At 43.8% G+C, this 17,944-nt stretch overlaps 4 protein-coding genes across 5 annotated transcripts; 1 reads left to right on the top strand and 3 right to left on the bottom strand.

The window, feature by feature from the left end:
* Positions 1-268: 268 nt before the first annotated feature.
* On the bottom strand, positions 269-3,384 carry LOC127293267 (zinc finger CCCH domain-containing protein 34). Its single transcript, XM_051322852.1, has 3 exons — positions 3,136-3,384; positions 2,882-2,992; positions 269-1,982 (listed from the first exon to the last, which is right to left on the bottom strand). Exons 1-3 carry the CDS (start codon positions 3,238-3,240, stop codon positions 693-695), a joined length of 1,506 nt encoding a protein of 501 aa, XP_051178812.1. The 5' UTR covers positions 3,241-3,384; the 3' UTR covers positions 269-692.
* A 2,358-nt stretch (positions 3,385-5,742) lies between these two features.
* Positions 5,743-9,260, bottom strand: LOC127293286 (uncharacterized). Of its 2 annotated transcripts, none has more exons than XM_051322871.2 (7): positions 9,087-9,260; positions 8,916-8,974; positions 8,742-8,805; positions 8,441-8,638; positions 6,907-6,978; positions 6,207-6,367; positions 5,743-6,118 (listed from the first exon to the last, which is right to left on the bottom strand). In XM_051322871.2, the coding sequence occupies exons 1-7, from the start codon at positions 9,222-9,224 to the stop codon at positions 6,001-6,003; spliced, it is 810 nt and encodes a 269-aa protein (XP_051178831.1). In that variant the 5' UTR covers positions 9,225-9,260; the 3' UTR covers positions 5,743-6,000. The 2 variants fall into 2 exon arrangements, with proteins under 2 accessions (XP_051178831.1, XP_051178838.1); XM_051322878.2 differs by having other exon boundaries at positions 8,742-8,810; positions 9,087-9,257.
* Positions 9,261-9,389: 129 nt separating this feature from the next.
* Positions 9,390-12,943, top strand: LOC127293322 (uncharacterized). The gene is made up of 4 exons (XM_051322907.2): positions 9,390-9,541; positions 9,626-9,720; positions 9,815-9,905; positions 12,668-12,943. Exons 1-4 carry the CDS (start codon positions 9,507-9,509, stop codon positions 12,696-12,698), a joined length of 252 nt encoding a protein of 83 aa, XP_051178867.1. The 5' UTR covers positions 9,390-9,506; the 3' UTR covers positions 12,699-12,943.
* Positions 12,944-13,406: 463 nt separating this feature from the next.
* LOC127293312 (BTB/POZ domain-containing protein At5g41330) lies at positions 13,407-16,788 on the bottom strand. Its single transcript, XM_051322897.2, has 2 exons — positions 15,323-16,788; positions 13,407-14,080 (listed from the first exon to the last, which is right to left on the bottom strand). Exon 1 carries the CDS (start codon positions 16,761-16,763, stop codon positions 15,345-15,347), a length of 1,419 nt encoding a protein of 472 aa, XP_051178857.1. The 5' UTR covers positions 16,764-16,788; the 3' UTR covers positions 13,407-14,080; positions 15,323-15,344.
* Positions 16,789-17,944: the final 1,156 nt, after the last annotated feature.

Raw genomic sequence — 17,944 nt, forward strand, 5'->3', positions numbered from 1 at the left:
TAACCCTCATTAAATTTACCAAGTTAAGTTATGGGAATATTCTTCACCGCAAAATGATTTCTCACCCAACAGGTCAAAGGCAAATATGAATCACTCGTTTGCAGCAACACACAATTCTTTTTATTTTACAGAGTAGACATAAATCAATGAGATATGGTTGCTAGTTGCGCTTACTTGTCACCATCAGAAAAATTCAAGAGCGTGAATATTACATGTCTGCTAACAATTTCATGCATGCAAGCCTCACATATATTAGAAATATGATATCTTAAGCAAACTATCATATAATTTATAGTATAATGCACAAAGGTAGATATTGTTTAATCTGTTCAAAGGACATAAACTGGGCAGACTTACAGAAGTGCCACAATGTTAATTGATGGTCTGCAAGACTTAACAAAAGTATATCTCCAGCGGGCCCTAACTTAGTTAAGAACGTAGCAACATGAAATAACAAGTTAATTAAGATCATTTACCAACTATAGGAGCTAGTGGATCCTGAATTTTGACTCGTTCCTCCTAAAATTGACCAGAATGTTAATAGTTTGCCTGCAGAAAAGTGACACTGCGTGTTCCATTCTATTCGACAGAAGTGCTCCCAAGTTGCTAAATAGCTGCCATAGACATCATTCAGACAAAGTTGAGCAGAAAACTGACATCACAGTTTATTTGCTCTTGCTGCAGTAGTTGGGCTAGCCAATGGAAATTCCACCCTTGGTCTTGAGAAGCTCAGTCAAAGATTTGGGGCCCTCGAAATCATTTGCGAAGGATCTGCCATGGGGCATGCGAGCAGCACAATGGCTAAAACTTGACTTGGATACACAATTCTCTTCTTTTATCTGAGCTAGGGTTTTTGGCCCAGTAAAATCTGCTGTAGGATGTTCAGAAGATCTAGCAGAAATAATATTGTGTTGTTTTCCTCTAAGTTTTTTCTTCTGTCCCCTGAAGGTAGCGCAGACAACAGACTGAGGACATTCTTCCATCAAGAAATCTTGCCTGCGTTGAGTGAATCTTGATTCAGTCTCTTGGGAATCATTCACGGGTTGAAGACCCCGCTGCCTCTTAGTGCGACGCTTCCTGCCCTTGGCACCTTTTCTCTTCTCAAGTCTTCTCTTTGAAGAGTGTCTTGTCTCAATATGCTGATGAGAAAAAGCAACATCTGCTGCAGAGCTGATGAAGTTTCTGGAATTGAAGAACCTTTTGCCATACTCATCAGAACTTGACCTTACAAGATTTCTACCATTGTGCGGTACATGTCCCGAAGTGGTCCCAGTGTCATGGCCTTGAACTGCTTCAAGATGACTAAAATACAAATAACTATGTTGATTGTCAAAGCCACAAAATGCTTGCCCATAGGATTGTGAATCATAATAATCCTGATCATAACAAACTGGATCTCCAAAATCATATTTCGCATGAAGCACTTGGGCATCTCTTTTCTGTGCCAACTGTTGCTCAAGGTCACTCTTGTTGGAGAGCCCATCATCCACGAGCACATCAAATCCGGGGGATGAATCACGACTTTCATCTTGCTCTGTATCTTCCAGTGTTGAATCTCCTGACCTCTGATCTGAGTGGGTGAAACATTTCATGTGTTCACCCGTATCAATTGATGTTTTAGCTGCAATGGAAATAGCACCATCAACTTCGGGATATCTAGACTCATGAACTTCTTCCGAGTGGCATTTTTTTATGTAGCAAGGGGTGTCTTGACAAGGATTTGCGTGATCATCCTTCGATACCACAGCCATCTCATCTCCCGCAGATTTTTCATTGACATCAGGATTAAAAGCTGTAGCTTGAGAAGTAATCCCCACATCATTGTTAGGAGTTCGAGGCTCGTGTAGGAACGGGCAATTGTCAGCTTTTATGCAGGATGAGCTGTAGTAGAAATAACAAGGCTTGGCTTCCTTGGAAGAAACAGAACCATATGATGAGGGCGGGACTGACAAGGACTTGGTTCTGTTAAAATTTTCCATTGGCTGCAACAGGAGAAGCTAATCAGATAACAAGTACCAATAAAATGATGTTCCAAAATAACATAGGCAGGAAAATTAATAAGAAGCTATGATTCAGAGAGGTGTGGTTGTACACATCCTCCATCCATGTCCAAGAACACTTTGGCTTGGGTTTGGGTGTCTATTATTATTCTTAATTAAAGCAATACCTATTTCATCCAAGGTATCTATGAAGAGAAGGTTTAACAAACAATTCGAGTCAATTACAAGAGCATAAAGGATGAAGCTTCAATCAATAAACTCATGAATTGCTTAACAAAGGGAGCACTATCAGGGTAACTCGCTGAAACAGTAAAACCTGATATCCTTTGTAGATTTGGTAACATGAGCACAGACAAAGACAAATAAATTAACTGCTGGGTGAAGTGACCTCCCCCCTCCTCTTTCTCATACATACATGATTTCATGACTATAATAAATATCTACACACAAAACACCTGAGCGCAAACTGAACATGTGATTGTTTTCTGTCACAGACTCACAATGCAGAGAAACAAAACTGTCTCCACAAAATTGTCACTAACTTCGAGTAACAGTAGCTGGGGCCGTTGCTCATGGTGGAATCAAAGAATTGGGGCCAATGTAAGCCTAGAATTAGCTGAAGGGTGTTTGTGAATTTTCTGTATAGCAAATGCCCACAAGGAGTCTGATCTATTCGCTAAGACAGATCCAATGTGATAAGGACACCAACAAGTTAGCTTAGCACATGCGTAATAATGGCGCACCCATCACTAACTACCAATGCAAGCCTCCTAGGCACGGACGCACCCACGTTTTTTCCATGATTACAGAAGCGCGCACACACAGATATCAATTCAAAGGTGGTACTGAACACAGTGGGTGCGGAAGTACGGATTACGCACAGGGTGGCGGAAGGTGCAGCTCGGGTTGACGCAGTTGCCGTGGAACCAGTACCAGCAGTTCCTGGGGTTGAACCGCGCCGCCTCGCAGTGGCGATACTCGCACTTGGACCCCTGCGACCAAAACCCCACACGAGGTACGATCAGCAAATCAATCAACGGCGGAAGCACATGGTACCATTCGCCGGCAAAGATGCGCCGCGGAAACCCGACGAATCGACGGATTTGGGCTAGGGTTTTGCGAGGTAGTACGGTACCTTGGTGCAGCTGACGCGGGAGACGAGGAAGAAGACGCAGTCGGTGTCGCTCCTCCTCCGGCGCGGGTCCTCGCCCTCCTCCGCCGCCGCCGCCGCGGACGCCATCGCGGGTCCTCGACCTCCGCCGCTGCGTCGTCGGTGGAGGAGTTGCCGGCGGTGGCGGCGTGGGAAATGGAAGCCAGCGGGGCCCGCGACGTTTCGGGAAGAAGGGAAAAGGAGGTTTTGAACTTTTTTGCGCGTTGGGTCTGGGTCTGGGAACGAATCGCCTTCTTTTCTTCAAATGTGCATCCCAGTTCCTCAAAGTTGGAGTATTTACATCTGTACTCCCTCCAGCCCTAAATGGTTGTGTCAGTTCAATAAATCTAAGGAGTCGTTTGGAAGCCAGGCTTTTATTTTATTTGTAGCATTTTGAAATGAATACATGCATTCATTTCATTTACATTGTAATTCCAGAAATGGACACTTGTTTGGTTGTCACATGAATTGCAAATGACAACATAATTCAATATTGAATTTGTATATGGCTTTCACAAGAATTGCAAATGACAGGTCTCAGCTTGGAATTGTATTTACCCATGGTGTCATTTTGCTGGATTTCCTAAATAAAATGATGACCCAATTCTGTGACAACCAAACAGCCCACCTATGGAATTCCAAAATGAATTCCAGAATTCCAGGCCCAAATGATGGATACCAAACGACCTCTAACTCATTTTAGTCTATATTTTGCTTAAATATACGATAAGTACTTATGGCCGGAGTGAATAATTGTTTTCATATACACCACCCATTGAACATAATGACTCTCTTTTGCGCTTGTCGAAATGAAAGTGAAACTGTGACACTCCCTCCAGAACGGTTTACACGGGTAATAAGCGTCCAAGAAAATACTTTAACAACTAATTTGGTCAACAAAATATAAGATATATCAAAAAATTATATTATTCGAATTTTTTTTAAATATGAATCCAATGGTATAATTTCTGTGAAATATATCTTATATTTTATCGGCTAAATTTGTAATTAAACTTATTTCTTCAAATGGATAATACCCCTATAAATCGGTATGGAGGTAGTACTATTACCTCTGTCCCACGAAATATGTGATAAACCTTCGACATGTTTCGTGGAACGGAGGGAGTAGTATACTTCCTTTCCCAATAGTAGTTGGCATTTTTTTCATGTAATTTGTTGCCTAAATAGGCAACATATTTATGGTCAAATGAATCTTTCAGAATAGGCACAAAGAAAGGTGAAAAAATGTTCGAAAGTTTGTGAAAATCCACAAGAGAAAGATAACACGCCTCAACCAAGTTAAATACATCAAAAAGAGGCTAGAACCTATAGTGAAAGATGAGTACCTAAAATAATGGGCAAATAGATTGTTTTGATGTGTTGTTCGGTGGTGGGAAGGGAAACACAATGCTTGCGGTGGATGACTCCTTTAATGACACCAACAACCAGCACACGGTTTGATCCAAGAGTTTGAGGTTGACAAGACTTCAAAAAAGGATGAAAGGAAACAAAGACATTGTGTACCAATTTTATTCTCATTTAGGTGTGGAGATGCGTTGGAAACAAGTCATAGGTATGACTAAGCTATTCATACCATGACTTCCAGTCAACCAAGATGCTAGAACATAATGGTGTTAGCCGAGTAGGAAGATATGCATGCTTAAAGTGGATGTGTGACCATACAAGAAAAGTTTTAATCAAAAATGAGGTAATACATGAGACATGAATCAAGGAGAAGCTACTTTAACACCGATTAAGGTTGTTTAAGCATATCCAATAGGGCCCTTCTATAGCACCAATAAATTGTTGGATTTAAAAGGCCAGAGTAAATACCAAGAAAAGGCAGGGCGAAGTGGCCACAATATAGGAGGGTTATAATGTGCCTAGAGATTTGGCACTTGATAGGACTACATGAAAATCGGAAAAATCATATGTTGGAACCTTAATTTATTCTCTTGTATCTTGCTTTCTCTTCCTCTCCCTCACTCACTCCCTCTCTCTCTCTCCCTCCCTCACTCTCCCTCTCTCTCTACCTCCCTCCCTCTCCCTCTCTCTCTCTACCTCAGCCTTTGCACCAGCCGATGCACACTACGGCCTTTATACTTAGTTTATCATCGTAGCAATGGTCACAACATTATATAAGATGGATATTATTGGAAGGGTGTCTTATCAACTAATTGAACTCCTCCTGGAAACAGAGTGCTCGTCCCTTCTCCCATTTGGAAAGAACTGGACTACAGAAATATCATTTTTTTTTTTTTTTTTTGACTCGCACAAGACCTTTCCAAGTTATTGAAAGCAGTGGCAAGGCTTGAATGGAAGTTAAGCAGGTATAAAGTATCAAATCATTTGTAAAGAGGTAATCCATGGCTAGTTAACCAATATGGTTACGACGACGTGTAACAGCATTAGCTCCAGCACATATTCCAAGCACAGATGTCTAAACCGGCAGATACAAACGCCTTACGAAACAAAGAGCTGTCTACAACCCCAAATATACTTTGACACGAAGCGGTTGTTGTGTTACCAGGTTCCAGTAACATACATTTTGCTTTACTATGCTAAATGCAGAACATGCAATATCCAAGCAACTTCAAATCGCTGAAGTGAGTATTTGAGTTTAATTATTTCAGGTGCATTCAATTCATGCAGAGGATCCACGCTGTTACACGATGTGACAGTATGGCGATAAACAAGGCTGCCAATCCAAAAGTGTGCTATCTTCCTATCTGTCAGAAAGGTACCGTCACTCGTTAACATGCAGGAAAGAACGGAAAACAGCCCAGAAACCACGATTAAACAAAATTTCTCCAATCAAAGATGGTAAATATTCCAGAAGCAGTTCTAATTTCATTTTTCATCTAACAATATGGAGGTACACGTTGTTAGCGATGACAACTCTTCCTGTGTCGCAGTTCCAAAGCCTTGCCATCTTATCCTCCCCAGGCGATCAACCAGGTATATGTACCTGCAGTACCAGAGTTGAACTACCTTGTCATAACCAGAACCTCTGCTTCTAGTTTATTGACTGGTTTTAAGGATGGGAGAAACATTACCCAGTAAGAAGGTTTACAATTTGAAGCTCTTTCCTGAAGTCATAGTGGTCTCCAAAGGCATATACGACATTTCTCTGTGGATTATTTGATTTCCTCGTCACCTTGAGAAATGCACGCCTCATGGGACTTGATGACAACAACCATGAATCTATAAATGAGACCTGAAACACAAATCTTCCTTCAGCTAGCAGCCTCGCATGGTGTAAGGCATTTTTCTTCAGCATAATTGAAATCTCTTAAGTCAATTATTGCCAATACATCAGGTACTACCAATATTTATTTTCCAATAGTGATTCATAATAAGAGTTCTATCGCAGATACCGTGATGTAAGATCGGAAACTGATAGACAAACACATCTGACTCCAGGAACAGAGATCAAATCAGAAGGAAACCAGTAATCCAAGACAAGTAATGTGCATTATAAACTATAGAACATATTTTCTCACACCCAACACATACACAAAGGAAGAGACACATATTTAACATTCAAGATCAATCCAAAGGAAATGAGGGTAATTTTCTCTATCCACTAAGTGTTAGATTACACAAAGTTTAGAGAAAATAACTGAAGTACCATCTAACATAGATCGAAATAAAAAGGCCAATAGTAATTTGCATGGCTTTGCATCATAAACATACTTTGCACTGTGTAACAAATTGACAATAATTATGTAAGAATACCTAATTATGTAAGAATACCTCATACACTTGAACTTTGCCAGAAGCACCAAATGCATCAAGAAAAGGTAGACTCCACGATTCTGCCATTTTCTGTTGAGCAAAAAGCTATTGAGCCACTCATTGGACACCCTACATATTCACTAAAAAAACATATATCGATGTTGGCAATGCAATAGAACACGAAACCAGAGCTCAATATGCCAAGTATGGCTTCCAGACTTGTAGGTAACCGTTGAATCATTGATGGATTTGTCTTAAGTGCATACAAATAGCTTCTTTGGGCAGATCAATTGGAAGAAGTTGAAGTTGTGTGTCATGCACCTGTCTATAATTCAACTAGGAGCAATTGAATGTTGTTGTCTGAGTTTTAGGAACTTGACATGGTAATTTGTAACAAAGGAGACACATGAGAGTTAAATGGGAGGCTCCACATTTTTGGAGCTTGGTGAAAATGGAACAGTTGACTTTGTTGGCACATCCTAATATTTGTACATGATAGGATGCAGGATAAGCAACTTTCGGAAATATATCATAAAGGAGCTGATTGTTCTGATTTCCATACTGTATTAGGCTCAGACAGTAATCTTAGTACCTATAGACTACTCCCTCCGTTCCATAACTCTTGTCGTGGTTTTAGTTCAACAAGAATTATGGAACGGAGGGAGTATTAGTTACCAAAAAAAAAGAATCATATATAATAATCATATATAATGACCAGTATACCACTACTGGAAACAAAAGTTGGGTATACTCAATTTTGTAAGACGAATTTGTGGCTTTTCAAGGCAAAAAAAAAAAACAGAGGACAAACAAGCAAGTAGAAACTTATTTGGAGTGTATGGATGGATGATACCATGGTACCATCTAATAAAGTTCTAAACATACTTTGGAATACACGGATGAAGCACAAGCAACATGACTGCAGAAAAGGGACACACGTCAGACACCATTTCAGTATGTTCTAGTTTATTGATCCGAGGTGGGCAAGACAAACCAAAATAAGTTACACCCTTTTCTGGACGAGCTGAAGCCTGAATTGGCTCAGGAAATGCTAGAGGCCCACGTGAACTACAAGTCGAGCTACAACATCCTTAGGGTACATATGCTTCGATTATCACTAAAATTTCAAATCATAACAGCCATAAACAACAGCATTCAATTGGTTATTGTCAAAACACCATGCTGGACGTATAACATCTAACAGCATTTCTCTTTTCAATTTGGACCTGGCAAGTAAGAAAATGCATTTTTTGCACTTGTCATGCTCAATGGTCATCATTTATTCTACCATTTTCTTTTGAGAAGCTTGACTACAACTCAAAGACACGTGGTAATATCAAAGTCGTGGAAAACTTCTAACTGAAACTGTGAAATAGTTGAAGCATTGAAAGCATGACTATGGCCACGGTGCTCTAACTTCTAAAAGAGACCTGTTCCTATCAAATATGGAGGAACCATCCAGGTTCAACAGGGAAGGCATACATATTTACTAACTTAAGTGCAGAATATGTAGCAGTACAACAGTCACAAAATGTACTGCGGCTGCTCATACCTGCGAGCTTGCACGGAAGGAAAGGCACACCAGTGATGCATCAGGAACCACGGCGCCAGCCGCCTCAGGACTACTGTATTCCGGTGGAGGAGCAACAAACGGTAGTCGCAATGCCCCGCCACCAGGGGACTCCAAAGGAAGATCAGGGAACTTCACAGCAGCAACCTCCGGTATGATGACCTTAGTCGCCATGGCAATCTACAGTTACTGCGTGAGTACCCCGGTCTCACCGATCATCCAGCCTCATGAACTGTAAAGAGTCAAATACCACACAGAATACCAAATTAATCATGACATATACCTTGCCCCCGTTCTTGCGGATCTCCGAGATGTCCTCGAAGTACCCCCTGCTCATCTCCTCAGAACTGCACTAGACCAACCAATCAGAGGTTCAGAACTAAGCAATCACACAATGCACCCACACGGTAGGGTAGAGCGATAATCAGTAGGACTGATGTGAGGAGAAGAGCCTTACAGCCTGGCCTTCGCCTTCGCCTTGGCCTGAGCGTCCTCGGCGGCCTCCTTTTCCCCTTTCTGATCATCCGTCCAACCCAACACAACGAGAAAACCATGTGACTAAATCGTCTACCGGATTGCAGCTGCAGAGAGGAGGAGCAGGAGGAGACGACGCAAGCAAGGCGCCTACCTTGAAGAAATCGAAGAAACCACGGGTGAACACCGCGGGCGTGGACGGGGCGCCACCGCGTATCCTCTCGCCGACAGCGCCGGCGCCGGAGAAGCGCAGAAGCGGCCCCGCCGCTCGCGCCGCCGCCCTCAGCATCATCGCCGCCGCCGCCGATCTAAGCCGGTGAGGACTAGTGTCAAAACAGGAAACCAACGTGCCGGGCCGGCCCAGGAAACGACTTCTCTCTCGACACGTTAGCGCAACAGGAAGACGTAATTCCATTTTACGTGAACGATGCTGCTCTGACGTAGTACCACGGCCGCTAGACAGACAGGCGCCAACTGAAACCGCGGAGTCCCAAAACCAGCGGCGCCGAACGGAGGAAGCAAAACCCGCTTCCCCTCCGGCTCGACTCGATTCGATTCTTCTCCGTCTCCGATCATGGCGTCCTCCTCCTCCGCCGCGTCGCAGTTCGAGTAAGTCCCCCGGTTCCCGCTCCCCCACTCCCTAGTTCACCTGCTCGCCGATCGATCTCACGTATCCGTGCCGTCTCGGAGCAGCGATCCGTCGTCGGTGAGGCGCCCGCCGCCGCCGCAGAGGAAGCCGCCGTTGCTGATGCTGCTGCCGCTCATCTACGCCCCGGCTCTGCCCCTCAGTACGTATTCCATCCGTGCGCCTCCCCGCCGTGATTCATTGGTCGGATCGTGTTGCTAACTAGGGTTGCTGTTTGGCCCGTGTGTGGGGAACAGTCAGGATCGGGCTCAGGCACAACCCGGTGTGGAGGGACCGCCTCTTCTACGGCGTCCTCGCCGGCGCGTTCGCCCACGGCACCTACCTCATGTACGTCCTCTGTCCGTATGTTATTTGCTTCTCGTAGCTGTGATGATCTATGATAGGTGAGCATTGGCGTCTGCGGTGATTGCTCTCTTGCTGGTTTTATTAGCTGCTCGATATGTATTCTGAATGCAGGACGTGTCCATGCCTAGTCCATGTCAGTGAACCTACTAGGAGAGGCTGTAGTTTCGTAAGGATATGCCATGGATTTGAAGCTATTAGAGCGTTCAACCATGTGTAATATACGCCTATGATGATTATGCAGTCTGTTATTCTCTATTTTCCACAATATGAAGTGTTACGCCCATCTGCATCTGACAGTTGTAGTATGGCATTTTGATTTCAGCCCCGGCTCGTGTTTGCTGTTAAACTGCATCATGGACACCGTATACATAAATGTTAATAATGCTTTGACCATGATTAAAAAAAACTGAGAAGATAATATTGTACATAAGCGCAAATTTTTAGATCGTCTTGAGTATAACTGAAAGGGATGTGATTGGATGACTTGGGGAACCAACCATTGCTGATTCAGCATAATGCACATGAACCATCAGTTCAGCAAAGAGCACGAGCTTGATAATCTCCTGTAACAGTTTGCTATGAGCATAACTGCCATCTGCCGTGGTTGTTCTCTTGCTGGTTTTATTAGCTGGTTGATATGTATTTTGACTACACGAATCCTACTTGAGATCGGTGAGCCTACTATGAGAGGCCGTAGTTTTGCAAGGATATGACATGGATTGGAAAATTTTAGAGTGTTCAAGGTTTATGATAATCATGCAGTATGTTATTCTCTATTTCCACCATGGAAAATCTACGTGCATCTGCATCTGACAGTTGTAGTGTCATATTTTGGTTTCTGCCTGTCTAGTATTTGCTAAGGAGGTGCATCATAGACACAGTATACATATATTAATTGGGCGAGTCTAGGTCTCAGGCGACTGAGACATAATATGTCTCAGTCGCCTATGTCATGTGACAAATCTCAGTTTCAATATAGTTGTAACTTATAAAAATAGTATTAATTATCAGTTTCAACCTAGTTGAAACTCATTAAATTCTTAGTTTCAACCTAGTGGAAACTCACTATGTTCTCACACTGCACAAATCGCGAGGCAAAATCCAAAGGCTAAAAGCGTCGACTGATACATGCTAAAAATCAGGCGCCTGATTTCTAGCCATTCCGAGGGCGAGTCTAGGTCTCGAGCGGCGAGACATAATATGTCTCGATCGCCTATGTCATGTGACAAATCTCAGTTTCAATATAGTTGTAACTTATAAAAATGGTATTAATTATCAGTTTCAACCTAGTTGAAACTCATTAAATTCTTAGTTTCAACCTAGTGGAAACTCACTATGTTCTCACACTGCACAAATCGCGAGGCAAAATCCAAAGGCTAAAAGCGTCGACTGATACATACTAAAAATCAGGCGCCTGATTTCTAGCCATTCCGAGGGCGAGTCTAGGTCTCAGGCGACTGAGACATAATATGTCTCAGTCGCCTATGTCATGTGACAAATCTCAGTTTCAATATAGTTGTAACTTATAAAAATGGTATTAATTATCAGTTTCAACCTAGTTGAAACTCATTAAATTCTTAGTTTCAACCTAGTGGAAACTCACTATGTTCTCACACTGCACAAATCGCGAGGCAAAATCCAAAGGCTAAAAGCGTCGACTGATACATACTAAAAATCAGGCGCCTGATTTCTAGCCATTCCGATATTAATTATGCCTTGACCATTATTATCATAAAAAATTGTGAATATAGATAGAGTAACGCAAATCTTCAGATCACCTTGAGTATATTGAAAGGGATATGATTGGAGGGCTTGGGGAACCAACTGTTGCTGATTAAGCATAATATACATGAAGCATTGGTTCTGCAAAGAACATGAGTTTGATAATCTTCTGTTATAGTTTGCTATGATCATAACTGTCTTCTGTTATGTTTTTTTTTCTAACTCATGTCAGTGAGTGACGCATTCATGACTGCATGCGAAATTGCATGAAAGCTAGGAATGTATGCATGTGTCATGTATATGTACGAAATTGCATGAAAGCTAGGAATGTGTGCATGTGGCATGTATATTTCTGCGGAGTGTTGGAGTTTTGTCTTGCAGTGTATTTGGTGAAGAGCTGTGTCCATGTGCGGCATATTAGACATGGATGAATCAAACGAGAATCCAATTCCATCTCTGTCTTTTTTAATTTACCTCAGATTCAAATGAATATCGTATAGTACGAGTGATGTTACTTACTAATATATGCACTAAACAAGTGTCATGAACTCCTCTTCTATGAAATGATCCCGTTGTAATATATTTACATGCTCTAAGTTTGGTTTAGTCTTTGTTATACATACATCTGTGAGAAAATAATTTCGCTCAAAACTACAATGGTTGTCATGGTTTTTACGTGTGTGAAAATGGCGCTGCTGTCCTTCTTATTCTTGCTTGTGCAAACTGGTTTGCAGTAACTACCTCCACTACACTGGATCTTTTTAGCGTCCACTAATCTAATTTTTGTTATCTGCGAGTGCTTTGATTTCTGAACAACAACATTTTTCCAAATGTACTATTCAAAAATAGTTGGCCACTTCATTAAATACATCTGTCATTCCTTATGGAAATGCATTTTTTTTTATCAAACTAGTTCATGCCTTTGCCAGGTTTCATGAATATTGTGTGTTCCTTCACAGAGTTCACAGATATAGTTTCTTCGCCAAGATAATCTTATGTTGTTATCGTTGATGTTCTTTCAGATCGGAACTGTATGACTCTGAGAGCAAGTGAACCATGCCTCCAAAGATCCTGCTATGAGTTCTCCGGCAGTAAATTTTGATTTGATTGCAAGTCTACAATTGATGAGGGATGACTAATTTTTTGTATTAGCAAATTTGCTCACTACCTGTTTTTCTTAATCGCTTTTAAGGTCTGTGTTTGCTATAATGATTGAACTTTGAGCGCACAAAATAATTCTTGCTATGTGAGCAACAGCAACAGTTGTCTATTCTTCTATATTCTCCTTCCCACTGTCAGTTTCTGCCTTTCTGGTATATTTTGTGCTGGTGTGTACTGTGTAGCCATTATTAAGTAGAGAAGCAAAATATGGAGTATATATGTAATGCTTTTTTTCTGAAAGCAAAAGACCTTCAAGACCAATGGGTTGCCTTGTTCTGGAGGGTTGTCAACGATTTTTGTTATGGGAATTTTGGATCGTAATGAGATTGTTTGACCGAGGCTACACCTGTTCTGTTTGACTTGTCTATCGCGCAGGGTGTTGTCACCAGAAGCAAAACAAAGAGAAGAAGTCAAACTTAATGCACAGACATATATAGTTCCTTTCCATCGAATAAAAAGTCTGTGCTCCACTTTTCTTACAAACTAACCATGGAAAAAAAAAATTTGGCATTCACAATCTCATTTGTAGATGTAGATGTAGATGTAGATAGGAGTGGTGCCGCAGAAGAGGGAAATGAAAAAGTAACTAATAGAAAAACAAAAATAGAAGACTGAATCTATAGAGAAATACCGCATACATGGATACCATCATACCAAGGAGGGAAGGCAAAGAACACGACATGTAGGAGATTGGGCGCTATTTTAACAGATCCTACCTGCTCATTCCATGCAGGTTGTCTATAATTAATTTCTCACAATCGATCTAGAGAGATTATGGATGGAGCTGTTTCTAGGAGGAGGACAACCTGCCTACCTATATATATGCCCCGTGACTACAGCAAACAGCAGCTGCGAGAGGGTGGATGTTGCCTTGTGCTTCACTGATAACTTGTAGGCTTGTAGGATCTGGGTGTGTTTTCCACACCTAAACAAGCTATAAACGTTGTAACACAGCACATCAACGTTACACAAAGTTATATGGTCCCTCGTCATCCTGGATCGCGGTCTTCCTTCTCAGCAACCCGATTAAGGTGCTGCTATATATAACAGTGAACACACCTTAGTTCCTATTTAGATAGTACAAGCTAGGATATCCTGCAGAGTGTGAAGCAGCTCTTCTCTCAACATGGAAGTCCTCAATTTTTTTTTTTTTTGTCAATCTTCCCGTTCCAATAGAATTCAGCTATGAGATAGTGATACCGGAGGATTCAGCGATAGACATTAAGAAAGCATCTGATTGGAACACAACCGGTAGGGAACTGGAACCTGCAGATCTGCGAAGGCAGGATGTAAGCTTGTGCACAAGCAGATACACAAAAGCAGGCTATATCAGAACCACTGTAAAGATATTGGGCAATGCAGTTTAGGTAAAAATACAAAAGTGGAAAGCCTTTTTGCTTTCTAGCAGGAAACAACTTCCCCTACTACATGTAATCTATCATCCAAGAAAAACAGAAGTTCAATGTATTGAGTTCTCCAAATGCTTTGCCCGGGAAATAGTGAGCTAAATAGTAACTAAACCAGCTACTCATATTCATAAAACATAATGTATGGAACTCGGGATACTTACTGGTAGTTCAAGAGGTCAATTAACACATTTTAGTGGTGTTTCACTTGTTGAACCGTGTCCTCAAATCCATTAAGTTTATATATTTGGTTACATGTAATCTCCAACTTATGAAATTTGATAGTTTCTCTCAGAATTGGTGACCAATATGAAATTTTTGTATCTATAAGATCAACCTCCATCAGCAAATACCAGAAAAGCAAACAATATGCATTGTCAATTTGAGATTCTAGCCCCTGACCAAGGAGAGTTGAGTAACCCATGCATGACTATTTGTAACCATCAAATCTTACACATGTTACTCAAACCGAAACCTTGAATGTGTGAGCTCTGGTGCAGGACACAACTGCAGCAAACACAATTGAGAGCAGGAACATGAATTGTATGATAAAGTTTTCAGCGCGACATCATACAGTTGGCTGCTTTTCAGCATATAAGATGTGCTCATTGAGCTAACACATGGGACACTAATATGCAGAACAACAAGCAATTAACATGCACTACTACTGTAACTTGCTGTAAAACAGATAACTGCAAAGTGTGTTGTAACCGATTTGCAAGTCATGCTGGAATGGTGATGAGCTTCCAGAAGCTTTTTTTTCTCGAACATGAGCTTCTAGAAGTTGTCAATCTAATGTCCAGATAAGATGGTTAACGATTAGATGAACATGTTTACTTTTGTGAATTTGATACATTAACCAAAGTGACTACCTCAGTAATATAAGCATACAAATCAATTCTGATTAGGAATTAATTCTACTTGTTTTTTTGCTTACAGATATGTGCTTGATGATGCTATTTTTGCTGTTCTAGTGGGTAATCACGAATTTAGGAAGATTACAACCTAGATTGTGCTCAACTTTAATGCAACATCATACAAGTACAACAAACACATAAACTACATTTGTAGAGGTGAACAAGAACATCAACCGAATCTGAGATCTCTTACATGTTTAATCTTGCTCCTTTATTCAGAGGTTTACTGACATTGCACCTGAAGCACTATCCCACACCTCGATAGACCGTTGATCGGCTCTAGCCAATGCCATCCTGCTGCCTCCGAAGGCCCAGCTCACGATCTTGGCCTTCTCCATCACCCCCTCCTCGCTGCCTGCAGTACTCATGGATGGGCCATTCCCTACCCAGTTCCTCCTCATCGCCTTTTTCGTACCAGCCTCAGATGTCAACTCCACCTGCGACCAAACCTCAACATCTGCCCCGCGTGCCACAAACACCCAATCGCGGTAGCACTCAACCCTACAATTGTTCCCATCCTTTCTGCGAGATGCTGTGGCTGCACTTGCCCTTTTCTCGTCCCCGATGCACACCCAGGGCTCGACGCCAACACCATCACCACCAAGTCTCCTCAAATCAGCCATGAAAACCTCACCGGACGCAGCCCCCACCTTGAACAACGCCGACAGCGAGTCCGACGCAGCCACATCTGCGAAGCAGTCCTCCTTCTCCCTGACCTCCCACACGGGCACCGTGGAACTCGCCCGGACATCCCACAGGCGTATGTCGCCGACCATGCCAGCCGGCCCAGAGTGTGACCCGGCGGCGAGCAAGAGACTGTGCCCGGCCAGCCATCCGAGCTTGGTCGGCGGTATAGCTGCCTCCACGTCCGCGCCGAACACCTCCTTCCGCCCGATCTCGGCCACGGGTGTGAGGGAGTTCAGATCGAACGCCACGACGGCGCTCGAGTTCCGTCGCGCTGACTCGAAGCTGGCGAAGAGGCACTGTGGCGCCGCTTGTGAGGCGGCGAGGGAGAGCACGGAGGCAGAAGGCGAGTCCGGCCAGGAAAGCGCTTCGGAAGCTGTGGCCGGGGTGTCTCGTGGGAACCGGCAGAGGTGGACGCCGGGGAAGTCGCGCGCGCCAGCGAGGGCGAGGGCTGGGGACACGGCGACGAGCGAGTCGACGGCGGGGAGCGGCGTGAGGACGCTGGTGCGGGAGGCGAGCGCGGCGTCGAAGCTGGTAACAACCCCGCCGTGCGCGGCGAGGAGGGAGGCTGTGCTCGGGGAAGGGGAGATGGCCACTGCGGAGGGAGCGACGCGGCCGGTTAGGGGGAGGAGGGCGGCGGGGCGCAGGGAGAGAGGGGAGAAGGCGGACGCGGGGGAAAGGGAGGCGAGGAGGGCGCCGTCGAGTGCGAAGTGGCGCGCCTCGGCGAGGAGGGCCGGAGAGGGAGGAGGGGACGCGAGGCGGCCGCGGCGGAGGAAGGAGAGGATGAGGGCGAAGAGGCGCGGGTCGCGATCGAGGAAGTGTGGCGCGGTTGGGGGCGAAGGGGCGAGGGAGGCGAGTGGGGAGGATGCGCCGGCGCGGGAGAGGGTGGCGGCGGTGGTCTGGAAGAGCTCGCCGCCGACGTTGAGGGTGACGACGGATGTGGACGCCATGGCTGGGGGTGGGGAATTCTGCGTAGGACTGTACGAGTGGTGTTGACTTCGAGTGACACTTTAGCAGCGGCCAGGCTGGGGAAGAAAGGAGGCCGGGGAAACACTATTTTGTTTGGGCCGAAAAACATTAACAGGCTGGATACTCGGCCCGCAAAAGAGTACGGTTTTGACCTGCATTCTTTTGGCTTCGAGCAACAACAAAAAAAAAAGCTGCGTTATCATGTTTAATCAGTTTTCGTGCTTGAGACAGTTCAAAAAAAAGTTTTTCGTGCTTGATACAGTTCACAAAAAAGTTTCGCTGCTTGAGATGTTGGTCTCACGGTGCATTTTCCATTTCAAAACATGTGTGACTCGTCCGGTCCAATCGATTCTACTAGTTGTGGTTTATATATTCTTATTATGCCGCAAGGGAGAACCAACCTCACACCAAAGGTTAAACCTCAAATTATGGTAGCATTCCTATCAATAACAATTATGGTAACTCCATCAATCTTAAAGGCACGCCGGTTTAGTCCTTCAAAGGTACTCCTAGGACTGAGGTGTGAACATTTTGTGGCAAGGCTGTAACTTCAAGGTTGTTAAGTACAATAGTCCCTTTGAAACCAGTAGCCACAACCTATCAATTTCTTGATTTGCATTGTAATATCATTTAGTTGTGTCACTATTTACATATGCGCAGGATTGAAATTGTTAAGCAGCAACATAACCTAGGACATCTTAATCCCATGATCCTTGACCTACAAACTGAAAATAATCCCGCTGTCTACCTTGGCTCGTGACCAGCCTTCGCCGCTTCGAGATCCTACTACTGCGCCTCCCCTGGCCATGCCAGATGTGCAATCTACTTTGGCTGAGCTAGCCATGTTGCTTATCTTCTAGCTGCACGGCAGCCTTGCGAGGGTTGGGAGATTTTTGGTGAGATCAGATGCTTCTCTTGGCACGTCCATAGTTGCGCCCAAAGCTTCTCCTCCGGCTGAGCTCAATGTCGGTTTAGTTGACGTTGGGGAAGAAGGCCTATGTGGCGGTTTGTCCCCTGTGCCATGTCATGCCCGCTGTCGCAGCCCCGTGTGCAGTCAGCCTCTGAAAGCGGGGACATCGGTGGGGCTAGGGGCCAATGATGTTGATCTTGCCCAAGTTGCAAGAATTGTGGGGGAAATTCGGCCCCTCCTTTGTCGATGGTG

Source organism: Lolium perenne, chromosome 1, assembly GCF_019359855.2.
Source record: "Lolium perenne isolate Kyuss_39 chromosome 1, Kyuss_2.0, whole genome shotgun sequence".
NCBI lineage: Eukaryota > Viridiplantae > Streptophyta > Magnoliopsida > Poales > Poaceae > Lolium > Lolium perenne.

Bases quoted from the DNA above. Each gene is read 5' to 3' on its own strand.
- LOC127293322 (XM_051322907.2), top strand. From the start codon at position 9,507: ATGGCGTCCTCCTCCTCCGCCGCGTCGCAGTTCGA. The intron at 9,542-9,625 runs GTAAGTCCCCCG...GTCTCGGAGCAG, and splicing joins TCCGCCGCGTCGCAGTTCGA to CGATCCGTCGTCGGTGAGGC. The intron at 9,906-12,667 runs GTACGTCCTCTG...ATGTTCTTTCAG, and splicing joins GCCCACGGCACCTACCTCAT to ATCGGAACTGTATGACTCTG.
- LOC127293286 (XM_051322871.2), bottom strand. From the start codon at position 9,224: ATGATGCTGAGGGCGGCGGCGCGAGCGGCGGGGCCGCTTCTGCGCTTC. The intron at 8,806-8,915 runs GTAAGGCTCTTC...GGTCTAGTGCAG, and splicing joins GCGAAGGCGAAGGCCAGGCT to TTCTGAGGAGATGAGCAGGG. The intron at 6,119-6,206 runs GTAATGTTTCTC...CTGGTACTGCAG, and splicing joins ATTGTAAACCTTCTTACTGG to GTACATATACCTGGTTGATC.
- LOC127293267 (XM_051322852.1), bottom strand. From the start codon at position 3,240: ATGGCGTCCGCGGCGGCGGCGGCGGAGGAGGGCGAGGACCCGCGCCGG. The intron at 2,993-3,135 runs GTACCGTACTAC...TTTTGGTCGCAG, and splicing joins CCCGCGTCAGCTGCACCAAG to GGGTCCAAGTGCGAGTATCG. The intron at 1,983-2,881 runs GTGCGTAATCCG...CTCCTGTTGCAG, and splicing joins GCTGCACCTTCCGCCACCCT to CCAATGGAAAATTTTAACAG.
- LOC127293312 (XM_051322897.2), bottom strand. From the start codon at position 16,763: ATGGCGTCCACATCCGTCGTCACCCTCAACGTCGGCGGCGAGCTCTTC.